At 44.5% G+C, this 13392-nt stretch overlaps 1 protein-coding gene across 4 annotated transcripts in view; it reads right to left on the bottom strand.

Moving 5' to 3' along the window:
- The window catches only part of GRM7 (glutamate metabotropic receptor 7), a 259133-nt gene that overhangs the window by 166288 nt on the left and 79453 nt on the right, over positions 1 to 13392 (bottom strand). For all 4 annotated transcript variants that reach the window (XM_035338059.1, XM_035338060.1, XM_035338062.1 and 1 more), the window contains exon 3: positions 4885 to 5101. In XM_035338059.1, the coding sequence (XP_035193950.1) occupies positions 4885 to 5101 (217 nt within the window). The remainder of the gene's footprint in view (positions 1 to 4884; positions 5102 to 13392) is intronic.

Below are 13392 nucleotides of genomic sequence, written 5' to 3'. Positions count from 1 at the left end.
TTCCCTTCTCAGAAATTGTTTGTACTACTCCCTCACAGCAACAATTTAACTCTCTCATGCTATCCAGCAATAATTTGTGCTAATGGGATTCTCAAAGAAAGCATAAAAATTAAGTTCCGTTACAAAATACAGATTCAGGATCATTGTAGGCAGTTGAACAGGTCTACAGAAGCCTAAAAAATGCAGTGTGAGTCACTGAGAGTGATACAGTAACTTTTGGCTTTTACCTGTGTACACTCCCGTGTCATTTAATGCACAGGTAATAACGGCACACGCACAAAAAATGGCTCATCTGATTTAGGTGGAGCGACACTTCAGATCTGTTAGGTGTCAGGACAACGTGTCTCATGTGCGTACACAGGTGTGCACACATGGTTTCTGCTAGCAAATATACAGCAGGAAAAAACAAGATGAAATTCAAGTTTAAATTGGAAGGCAGAAAATAAATAGTTTGATACCACTGCTGGGAAAAGGAAATAAAAAACAACAGCTAATTATTAAGGTACGGATTCAGAATTTCAGGGGTCCCTTCTCTGCCCCGGTAATGAGTGTTTTTCATGTTTATTCTGTTCCTAATTCAGCCCCTGCAGCTTGTGCATCTCAGCCATCCCAGCCGCATGCAGATGTTCCCAGCCTTACGTAACAGAAGCACTCGAGGATCATAGAAACAGAGGAATTACAGACATGAATATTTCAAAAAAGTCCTCAGAAAAGGGAGAAAATGGAAAGGAAGATAAATAGACTGTTGCAAGTGTTGTGCTTCCTACCTGAGAGTGGATTAAAGCTCATTCCGCCTTTTTGTTCTGTCAGGGTGATGATAGCCTTTTAACAGATGTGACACCACAACTAACTGGTGGTGGTAGAAACTTCAGTATATAAAATAATCGTATCAGCCCTCTGGCACAAGAGCTTTCATCTTTTTTTTTTCCTCCCTGCGTCTTTGGTACACACAGAAAGAAGACATGCTTTTCCAGAATTTTCCTTTGCCAGTCCTTAGAAATGGCTGAGAACAAGAACATCGAGACTGATTCTTAGCTTGCAGATTAAGACAAGACACACCCTTACGGACAGGCTGCTCTGTGTGATACAAGTCTAGGCTGCAAACAACCTGAGCTGTGCTCAGAAGCAGCCTCGCTAAGGGAAAAACCGATTTCTGAGGTGGCCCTCGGGAGAGCTGAGCTGGGGAAAGGCAGAAGAGAGAGGTAACGGCAGGGGAAGCCTGGCTCTGCAGAGCCTCGCTTCTGCTTGGGCTGCAGGCTGAGCACCAAAGTCTCCACAAAAGCAGCAGCCAGGGCACTCATCTGTCAAACTGGGCAATTCTGGGAGAGGAAAAGATGAATAAATGTATACTAGATCTTTCATTTATCTGTGAGGAGGCATTCAAGTGGTCTTTGCTAACGACTCCAATATATATATTTTTTACAGATAGCAATTAACCTTCTGGTACAGATTAATCTTTAAATAAATCAAAGATGAATTAATCTTTGAAATTCAAGCGTTCAGTAGTTTCATTAATAATCTGAAATTGTCCTTTAGATTTGCTGTAATTAGAGCATTCCTTAATTTATTAATCCCACAGACTGCAGAGCATGTTTCAAATCTTCATCTCCTGCCACAATGACATATTCAAACTCACTCGTAGTACTCATAATAAAAGTCACTTTGTGAAGAATTATTAACTCCTAGGATCAAGCAAAGCCATTTTATACTAGAGCATATTTAAAAACTGAGCATGGATAATGCTTTCTACTCATCCTTGCAATTCCTAAGATCTTGGCTGAATCAGAAACAAGTCTGGATGAAACACTGAATTTAGGATAATTAGCCTGCTACAGATTTGAGGCCAAAGATAGTAAGCGCGTTGGTACCTATGGACTAAATCTTTTTTTTCTGCCAAAATACACTGATTATGAGATCCAAGGCAACCGTCTGAGAGCTAACAATGACTGCTTACTGCCAGCACATCTCGGGCTTTGACTAATTACCTCGGCTCCAGGGCTGCTCCTGTCCCTGGCAGACGAGGATGGTCCGAAGGGGCCGTGGCGCCTGGAAGTGCCACCTCGACCTCTGCGGTGCCACCGCTCCCCGCTCTGCTCCTCAGCGTGGCTTCTGCTCCCGACGAGGGGGTCACCGCCGGCACCGTTTGCACCAGCAAAGCCCCCAAACAGCCAGCTGCAGGCAGCCAGCGCCGTACCTCTGTGTCCCGGCCCGGGCAGCGTAACGCAGCCGGGGCTGAACAAGCACGTCGTGCCTTGCCTGCATTCACCAGGCTGCGGGGTTTGTCCTGCCACCGCCTCACTGAGCTGTCTGCTTGCATACTGGGCTCCTGGGTTGCGGAGCAGCAGCAAGTCTGTTTGCACAAAGCCACGGTGTTTCTGCAGAGCCTTTCACGGGCTTTGGTGACTGATTCGAGCAGGAAGGTCTAATAGACAGCATCCCGATCCCAAATGGGACCGAAAGCACAGGATACATTAGAAAACTAAGTGCAAAACTAGGCGGACAATGCTCTAACAGCACACAGCTCTTCCTGATGAATACTGCATCTCTTAGCTAACTGGAAAATGAGGTGAAAGCCGTGCCTTAGAAATGAAAGGTCTCCAGCCCCTGGCCACTCTGACATTTCTGTACAGCCCGATCAAGGAGCTGCCAACCACACCACAGCCACCAGCTGGTGAGGACGCTGCTGCTGCTTCCTCAGGAGGTTCCTTCCAGCCCCTGGCGTTACAGAGCTCACCCGATGGCCGGCCCATCACCTGCTTGGCCTCTCCTGTACTTCTCAGGGCTTTAAAATAACAGGGAACAAGCTGGCAGGCATTAAATCCACGCAGAACTTCACCTAAGCTTTATCTGCGTAACACAAAAAGAACAGTGCAGCCTTAAGAAGGCAAGGCTGCTGTCTCGACTCGGAGGCAGCACGGGGACGGGATTAATCGCATTTCCAGACGAGACAGGCCGCGTGTCACAAGGAAAGTTTATGCACTATCCACCTTCATGTCTTAATCTTGTAGGCATGGCCCATATCACCCTGCATGCAAAGCTGTTTTAAGCAGGTTATTCTTTTGGTTTTGTGCTTTTTTCTGTATATGAAGGACGTTGAATTACATATTGACTAGGTGAACAGCTCCTATCATTATTTAATTCTACAGAAAGTCTATAAAGTGCTACAGTATTATTCAGCTAGAGCTTTGTCCTTGACGTAGAGAACACATTCCACATATGATTTTGTAACAGAGGATATTTGCAAATAAAGTAAATTTTAAATTATAATGAACACTGGTATTTGTCACTTCCTATGGTATTAAATCCAGAAACCATTTTCTTTAACACCACATAAATATGCATTCAAACGAACAGACGAGTTTATGCAAATACCGGTTCCCCCTGTGATATCAACATAAGGCAACAGCTCCAGTTCTCCTCTCCAGGACCCCTTCCTCTCAAGCCCAGCTCGTCGTGGTGCCGGCTTTGCAACCACAGGGAGAGGGCAATCCTCCCAGGGCAAACCTCCCAGGGCTGCCCCAGAGGAGCGCCTGTCCTGCCCTGGTCCTTTCTTGTCTGCCTGGCAGGCGCTCAGCAACCTGAATTCTGAAATCCTGTCAGTGACTTGTGGCTCGGGTTAGGCTGTTTTTATACAACGCAATGCCGGGGAAGTTACAGGGTGGTACATTTGCAAATTCCTTTAGGGAATACAATAGATCTTATTATTTTAAAATGAGGATGGGTTTCCGGTGCTCCATACCGTGTTAATATACATCGGTGTACTTTACTGGAGATGGGCCTTACATATATCACCACTACCGAGTGACATCCTCTGCTTATTTTCTCTTAGTAGCACAAGAACCTACTTCAAATATTTCAATTTATAAACGTTAACGATTCTGCATTGCAAATTAGCTTGTGGTGGATTTATAGCTGTATTCTCTGAAGTGCCATCCAAAGTCCTCCTATGTTTTGGCATCTCTGGGGAAATTTAGAACTACTTTCCCCTGAAGAGAAAGTTACCAAGACAAGGATATGAGCGCACTGACACAGCAGTCACACCTTCAAGGCAGGCCTGCTCTGCGTTTTGAGACAGAACAGGAAAACAAACTGTAAAAGTAGGTTTTCTGTCAACAAAATTATGATGGTTCAACTCTATGCCATAAGCCTCACGAAGCACAAGACGCAGCATTTTCATGTCCTCTTGGAACACCTCTCACTGACATGCGGTGATGTTCTCCAGCACACTGAAAATGCTTATTTTCATTTTTTGTCCTTCTTGGGACACCACTAAATGAAACATTCAGGCAACACGAAAAATATGATGCATGTGATGCATCACACCAAAGGCCTGACGTGCCTCACACCACGCTGCTTAGTTTCTCGCCTCCTTAACCCAGGCCGGCAATCTGTGAGCCTTCAGGTGAAATGTAGGAATTTTCTCAACTGAATCAGTCAAAAGAAATGCTTAAGAAAAGCAAAACACAATCCGGCAGCGATCTGAAACATGAACAGCGGTAGTATGACACAAGTCGATGTCTAGTAACAAGCAGTCTTCAAAGAATTTCTAGCTGTGGAGAGATAAAAGCTGAACACTTTAAAATCTGTCTTCTACCCATGTCAACATAATAGAATGCTGTCCGGTGGGATACTGAAAGCTTGATAAGACTCCGGGTTTTCTATTTTCTCCAGAAATGATTGAAAACCGCTAACATTTCAAACTTTCTGAAACTCCATAAGCAATTTAGGAATGAGAGCACCTAGGAGCTATTACAAAGGCATTGCAAAGAACTGGAACAACTTTAAAATCAAATATACGTTCTAGAAAAATAACATAACATTTGGTACAAAATAACATCAATTATTTCTGCAGCGTTTTCTGGGGGGAGGGTGGGCATTGCCTACCTGCCTCTCTGGAAATTTGCATGAAGGACTCGACTCCTTTTTCTCCATAATTCCCTTCAGATGCCAAAGTGGACACATAATTCCATCCCAAAGCTTTCACAATGTCCACCATTGCTTGTGCTTGGAAGGAATCTGGAGGAACCACACGTGAGAAGAAATCATAGCGCCTGTCATCGCTCAACTCTGGTGCAGTTGAGGCATAACTGATTTGTGGGATCTGTAGAAAAAAATAATTTCTGATAAATACACACATTCACATACACATTGCACTTGTCTCAGCAGTTAGCTTCTGCTGAGCCTCAGTTCACCTTTCTTATAGCAGTTCTCTGCCATGTCCCTTTAGAACATACAAACAAAGAAATGATCTTTTAATTGGCTTCAAATGGAAAGTTATATAAAAAAAAGTCATTAGTCAACATAAAACGATGGCACATGGCTACATTTATAACGTCTTCCTTTCAGGCAGCCTTAATAAATGCAGTGCACACAAACCATTTCTTTTCTACGTCCTTTTCATTGGTGGTCTGGCTTTCCTAGCGCCAGGCTATTTGGGATCCTGAATTCAGCAGTGAAATCTGGCCCTGTCCTCACTGACTGAAAGCCAGGAGGAGCCTTCACCGTCCCTGGAATATTTCCTTCTCATGGCAGTGTGCGACGGAGACTGAAAGTTACTTTTTATAGCAGAGAGACTAGAATATTGTCTAGGGCTATTTTCTCCTCGATAACAAAGGCCCCAGAGCAGTTATCAAGCTGACAGCATGTTAATCCCCAAACACATTATGCAACTGTTTGAGTAACAGTCTGGGACGGCTCCTTTATTTAAGGAGCCTTCCATAACTCTCACTTGAGATGCCAAGGAGGGAAGAAAAGATTTGAAATATACACAAACAAGATCATATATAATGATTTTAGACTGTTAGACTGTGGAAAGGTCAGTATTTCATGCCTCAGTACAAGCATCTTCTGCATTTTCATATTCTCTCTCCACACAGCATTTCCACAAGTATTTATTAGCTCTTGCCTTCTCAGAAGAGTCAACATTACATCTCCCCAGGCTCAGTGCAAGGGGCTGGCGCCTTCCCTGCCCACAGAGGTCAGCAAGCAGCAGATGAGAGCAAACGTGGCTCTACTGGTTTATTATAAAGCACAATAAGCCATAGCACATGGCTTCTTTAGGATCTGTTTAGCACCAGTCAACAGGAGCCCAGAGTGAAACGTGGCTGGTGACTGTCCCTGGGGATGCCCGGGACCTGAAGCCCGGCCACTCGGAGGGGTCCGTCCTTCGCCCATGCCATGGCACCCCCTGCACGTCCCCTGGTTTCGCAGCTGGGAGCTGGGGGCGTTAGGTTTTTAATGCAAGACAGCAGACGTCTACGAAGCCTTGCCAGATTTATTTTAGATCCATGGCTTGCGGACAGCACCCTGCCAGTGCTCCAGTCACAGAAAATTAAAAATAGTTAAAATCGAGGCTGACGGGAGGGACCCAGCATGGCGCTGACCACTGTTACATGATTTATTTGCTCAGCGGTTTGCCTAGGGGCCAGCAAAGCTTGGGGAGCCCTCCCAAAGACAAATAGATTGATTACAACAATTTATCAGGGTTCTTGATTTTTAATCTGCACCTTAGGGTTGCACAGAAAGTACCGGGCACCCTGGCCTTCAAAACTAATCGGAGTTCTTAATTTGTCCGTGCCCATGATCACTGTTGTAATAAACGACTGGTGACATTTTAGGATAGCTCTCTTCTCACTTGCACCATGCAGCTAACGGGGCTAGCTCAGCTGCTCACCAGCTTCACTCCTCTGGCCGTTGGATGCCCTGGAGGGCAGCTGGCCCGGCTGCCTTTCTGGGCGCTGCTCATCAGACAGGCATCCAGTGCACACCACACAGTCCCACACACAGAGTCGCGCTGAGGGTCAAGCGCTGCTTTTTTAATTATAAATAAAAGGAGGGATGAAATATGATTTTATTTTATCTGTGGCAAGTGTTTGTATTCCAGCTTGTAAACAACTGCTTTGTCAACTGAAAATCAAAAGGACGATATTCTGCACTTCTACAAAAAAAACAAAGCTTCTACAGAATTTGTTCCCGTGCTTATGTTACTTAGGAGACCTTTTGTCTTTTAAGTGTTTTTCCCTCTGTCTATTAAATATTAAACACTTCTGGCTGTTTAAATCACTTCAGTATTAAAAACATATATTGTTGGTTTTTCCACCAACATCTCTTAGAGGACACCTAAAAGCAACATATAGAGTTGAGGAACAGAATTTTTGTAAGACAAGAAAAGTAATTAAGTGGTTACAACATAGACCAAAGCCTCTAGAGATCGACTTTGTTCGGTATGTCAGAGCATGCCTGACACCTGTTTTCCCTTCCCACACTCCTTCCTGTGCACCCAGGCAGCATCCCCGTTGTGCAGACCGAGCATCTGGGTACATCAGCTAAAACCCAACAGTCTGGCATTTCTTCTCCTTTTTAATAGTTCACAAAGACCCTGAGCTAGCCAAACGTTGCGGCTCTCTGCTCCCAAAGACGATGAAGGTGGACTCCCCATGCAAGAAGGGACATGCACGGGAGAAGGAAAAGATGGGCTGCAGTTTGATTACCCTTTGGCTATTGAATTCATCCCCTTGGTACACCCCCCCCAGGCATGCATGGAGCTTCTCAGGATCGGCAGAGCCCCACGTGGAGGCAGGAGGCTGCAGCTCCCGGCTCACCCCAGGGCCACACCACACAAATAGAAGTAAAGCCGTCCACATAAGAACACAATTGCACAGCTGGACTTCCACTTGCCATCTCTTCTCTCTCCGTCCCTTTGGACAGAGGGAGAACAGCCTGGCCAGTTTGTAAAACCCACCTTTAGCGCTGCAGAAGGGTGCTGAGTGGCCAGACGCCTCTGCATGCACAGACACAGGGTGAGTGAGTGAAAGGCACAACGAGCTGCAAGGCAATGCCAGCGAAGGCGGAGCAGTGAGAACAGTCCCAAACCTAGTCCTGCGGCCACACGGCGTGCCCACTGAACATCCTGGCATGCACCAACCACTGCCGGTTTTCTCTGGTTTGCTTTTGAAAGCTGTTGATATCAGACGGTGTCAGTACTGGCTATCCGGCACCGGGCCTGGCTAACATGAACCGTGCTCTAAACACACAAAACGGGTGAGTTGACCCGTTTCAATAGACTTCCCAAGTGAATAGACAGCACCTAAATAAAGGGTTTGTGCTTCCCCTTGCCGTGTGTCTCTCCCCACTTTTACAGGTAGTCGCACACACCACTCCCCTTCAGCCACACTCCTTTCGGTTCTGCAGTGGTCCAGCTGGAGCCATCACCTCCTGCTGCCATGGGAAGGACTGCGATGGCAGCAAACCCAGCAACTGGTACAACGGCTTCATGTCAGGATCATAGCATGGGGTATTTCTATTTATTTTTAATTAACCTGTCAAATATTGTCTGTCACATCTAAATGATTTATGTTTCTTTCATTCTGGTAAAACCCGCTACTTGTCTTTGATCATCTCTCTTTCAAAACTATTTTAAAGAAGCAAGCTTTCTCTTCCATCACATTTTTCTATTTTCTGTTCTGAAACATGTTGGAAACATCAGAAAGCTCTAGGGAACCTTATTCCACTTTCCAAGTGGCTCTAAAATCTTGGCAGAAGAGTTGTGATCTGCAAAGCTCCGGGGATAAAAATCCCCCAGCCCTTACTCCTGGCAGTAAGAAAGGGCTGTGCCCCTCCTTCGGATGCTGCTCAGTGCTCCCAGAAGGTGCCTTCTGCTGGGGGCGATGGACAGACCTGACAGGGAGCCTTCAGCACTGCTGCAGGACAGGACCATAGCTGGAGCCTCCTGGAGGACACCCAGGTGTCAGCAGATGGGTAAGCAGATGACAGAGGCAGGAGGCAGATTTTCACAAAGGCAGTTCTGTGTTTCCAGGACTATGGCAAACACCGTCACACGCAGGAGGTTTTTGTGCCGTTTCCCTGGCTGATGTTCTGATTTCAATAGGAGTGAATGATTAATGCTGGGAGCATTGCATTAGTCAGTGATTAATTAATGTTAATTTATTTTTAACATTCAGCATTATTCTTCATTAATCTCATTTACCTCTGCTAATGGAAAGCTCTCTCTGGATCCCTGCACCACTCCTGGTTGCCTTGCTTGAAAAGCTGGCCTGTGTCAAGAGCAGTTGCACCAAAAGCCACGCCAGAAAACACCAAGAATAAAACATATCTCTGACGGGCTCCAAGTCACTGCTTGAAACATTAAACACCTTCCAACACCGGGTCCAGAACTTTGCATTGCAAAGTAAAAAGCAACTGAACACAAACTTGAGTTTCAAAGGGGGTTGGTTCGAGGGGAAAAATCTGCACATTTTCCATCTTCCTCTCCATACACACCCCCACTGGACATGCCAAGAACTGACCTGTCAGCGCAGTAGAATGCCTTCTCCTCAGTAACTTATTAAAAGCCTAATGAAATGGTGCACCTGAACCCCCTCAACCAAAGGACAGTCATCAGAAAACTTGAGAAAAGGCAATTTTCTGAAGGATCATGTGCAATTAAGATAATGCATGAGTATACCTGTTGAGATATTAATGAGCTCCCACCAGGGTAATATTAAGTTCACAGTTTGCTGCAATTTTACTTTCAACTTCTTATTAAGTTTCATTAATATGATTTCCAGACAATGGAAAAAAAATAAAAAAAAATACCCCACTCTGATAAAGCCTCTTGAACCTTCCTGATTTGACAGGGCAGTGTCAGTCTACACAAACTGCAAAAACCTGCCAGTAACTTCACTCTGCACAAATAAGATGCCTGAAGACTTTTCACTTGGCTGCTAAACTCTTTGGTGTGAATTGATGGATGACTAACAACCTTAAACCTGTTTAGGTCCCAGATTTTATTCATGTAGAAACTTCTCATGTCAGGATTTAATCATCGGTTAGTACAGCTACTCTTTGTTCGCCATTTACATCTCAAATTGCATAACAAACAGCTTCAGCATCCTGTGAACTGCACATAATTGTTTTTATTGCCTTGAATTAAAAAAGTATTTGAAGCTTCTAGCTAGCTGCTTTCTCTGGGCTAAACTCACCTACGCTTTTTACATTTTCACATCATTCCCAATAGGAAGAACATTTCACCAGAGGTTCAAAACAAGACCAGTGACCCAGCGCTTGCAAAGACAACAGAAGAGTCTTCCTGCTGATGCCCACCACGCTGCAGTGGGACTTTGAGCGCTCTCCGTTTTGCCAGTAGCTGACACCCGCAGGCACTGCGTGGTCGGGGCTCTCAGCCATGAGCCGGGGCACCCTGCAGCCCCACGGCACAGGCCCAGGGGATGTATAACAAGTATTGCCACCAGCCTTCGGAAAGCTCAGTGCTGGCACACCAGCAGCTTGGGGCGGGTTGTCTCGTGCTGCCTGCCTAGCAGCATGTGCCCGATTTCAGGGGGTCTTTCCTGAAAGGTGCACATGACAACAAATATTGCCGCAATTCTTCCTCTAGGGCTCTTAAAAGACTGGGTAATAATATTTCCAACAGCCTTGGATAATGATGAGAACAAATCCTACTAAAGTGCTTTGATAATCCCTCCCTATTATGTTTTATTATGAAATTTCAGAAGTAGTGCATTTCAAGCTGATTTTTACACTCAAGAATCAAATGTTGTCAATTAGAAAATGAGGCAAAACAATTTACAAAAAAAAAAAAAAAGCTTTCACGTAAATCAGTTGTCAGAACAATAAGAATTATTTCTCCCCAGCTCTGCCATAGTGTATAAGGTGTTAACATATGGCAAACCTGTTGCTGCATGCAGCAGTTGTGCCACCAGAGCAACTTCTCAGCAGCGAGCAGAAGTAGCACATCTAAAGAAGGGCATTTGTATCACAAAATTTTTCAAAAAACATGAATCTATTTATGGTTCACCTCAGTTTCTCTCAGTCTGTTTACCAATTACTAAAGCTTCTGGTGTTCAGACAGGGTCCTGTTTGCTCACATCACTGCCTCTTTTACTTCATCCCACAATGAATCCTTAATGATGTATTAGAGATCAACACAATCACCTACAAGGGAATTGGATAGATATTTCATAAGGTACAGACATACAAATATAAACAACATCAAATACAAATGAGATGCTGAGCCTGAAGGAGAAGTGAATTTAATAAAACAGAAATCTTCAAGAGGAAAAAAGAAACGCTAAGAAAATAAACTCAATAAATGATTCATGTACAGGAATTCAGCCTGCGTTGGCCCCTTCTGCCAAGCCTCCCCGCGCCGTTTGAGCTCCACCTCACCCCACTTGTCCAGCAGTATGACTTCAGCTGGTAGGCAAGCGGGTCTTCTCTGAACTTGATCTCATAGACCAAAAGGACAACATAGCACTAAAACTCCATTTTTAAGAGAGGTTTTCAAAAGTGCTCAGCTTCTGCAGCTGAGGGCCTACGTCAGAGCTCTCAGGCCTCATGCAAGCTCATTTTTCTTTTTGGGGTTTCCAAGTGGGATAGCAAAATTCCCAATTTATGGAGAACTACAAGTGTTCTCGACATATCAATGGAAAGCCAGACGAGGTCACCGCTGTGTGGACCTCTCCGTATCAGATGGTCAGGGAGTGACACGGTGGCAGGAGAATAAGGTAGCATCACGGAGGGTACGGAACTTCATCTCACCGAATTGTCTTGCTGTGCAGCACCTATTTCAGTTTCACTACATAATAAACAAACATCTGAAGCTCCATGCAGATTGTTGGGTGGAAATTACGAGGGAAGACCAGTCCTATTAAAGGACTAACTGTAACTGAGCAGGGCAGTAACAGACCCTAGCAGGGCCGTTAACGAGGCAGTGCTGCACCACGGGCCTGCACCCCAGCGGGCGGCCTGGAGCAGGAGGCAGCACCTTGGTGCTTTGAGAGCAACACCTTGCCTAACAGAGCCTCTTACCACAGCACCCTGGTGCTTCCAGAGCAACGCCTCGCCGAACGGGACCTCCTACCTCAGCGCCTTGGTGCTTCCAGAGCTAGGCCTTGACTAATGGGCCCTCCTACACCTGTGCCTCCCTCACTGCCAACGCTGCCATGGAGGCAATCCATTACGGAAACACACCTCCAAGGCCACTCTGGTTTTCTCAAATACAAAATGAATGCCGCTGGCCTTCTCAGTTCAATTAGTGTTCCATTCAAGGTGTTTTGTTTAATTTTTTTTGTTTTGAGTTTAATTCAAGCCTGAGAAGAGCGTATGAAAGAGACTATCTACAGGCACAGAAGTCATCCATCATCCCTAGCATAACCATCATGACAGTCAAGTAGAAAGACAACCTGAATTATAGTGGGAAGCTGGGAGTATTTTCCGTATCTACAAGGTTTCTTCTGTTTCCTTTTCTAGAATAGGAAAGTACTCATATGAATTATTCCAACAAAAATAATTGTAGCAATTAAGAGAACAATAATTATAGCAATTAGTACTGTCCACGAAGCTCACAGGAGCATTTTATCAACTTAGAAAACAGGAAGGAAGAAAAAAAACCACCACCTACTACTATGAGAGACGTCCACAGATAGGAAATATCCCTATATTTCATCTTGATGGCCTGTGCCTAGGGCTAGGTCTATTTGTGACAACTGTGAGCTTATGGCACAGCTTGGGCTTTTGTATCTGCAGAATGAGGTGAGCTCTCAGCTTTTAAATGCTAAAAGAACATTGTGTAGATGACTTGCAACCACAATTTTAATGAAAATTAGGTCCTAGCACACAAAAAAAAAAAAAAAAGGTATCTCATTCACTTTATGAGGCTGCACATACTGCCGTCCTTCTCGCAAATAAGAACAGACACTTGTCTCAACAAGCTTACATATTCTGCTCTGAGAATTTTCCATTTATATGTTCATTGTTAATACTTTCAGTTGTCAAATCTGTGCATTAGGGTGCACAGGCACACAAAGACAGATAACTGTCTTACTAAATGCATTCCAAGTGGCTAAGATCTACAAGTTCTTGTACTATGAATCAATTTATAATGAACTTACAGGCTCACTTCTCTTCCTACACAGGTATAAATAAAATTTTGAAGAAATCTCTTCAATGACACTGCATTCATTGCAGCACAAGACTGCCCCATTTATTGTGACTGCAGTCACTTTCACCTGTTCCCATCCTAGCTAGTCCCCATGCTTCAGCACTGCCATAAAACAGTAAACACACCTGAATAAACTGCTATTCTTTTAAGAGGAAAAAAAAAAAAAAAGAAAGGAAGAAGTCAGATCAACTGTAGTATCCAGCAGGAGAAGGTACAAGAGTTAAGTGGACAGTAACATCTACAGGTTGCAATTCTCTTGCTCCTAAGTCGAGCCCACCTACATCACCTTCATCTGTAACATAAAGCAATTAAAGACCTGGTCGAGAAACTACTGCAAATAGAGAACTAACAGAGGATTGAAGCACCATTATTGATATAACCCACTCTGTTGAATGCTTTGAGATTTACAGTTCCAGAAAGTGTTTTTTGTTTGT

The sequence above is a fragment of the Oxyura jamaicensis genome, chromosome 12, assembly GCF_011077185.1.
Source record: "Oxyura jamaicensis isolate SHBP4307 breed ruddy duck chromosome 12, BPBGC_Ojam_1.0, whole genome shotgun sequence".
Lineage (NCBI taxonomy): Eukaryota > Metazoa > Chordata > Aves > Anseriformes > Anatidae > Oxyura > Oxyura jamaicensis.
This window is presented reverse-complemented; position numbering and strand designations above follow the sequence as displayed.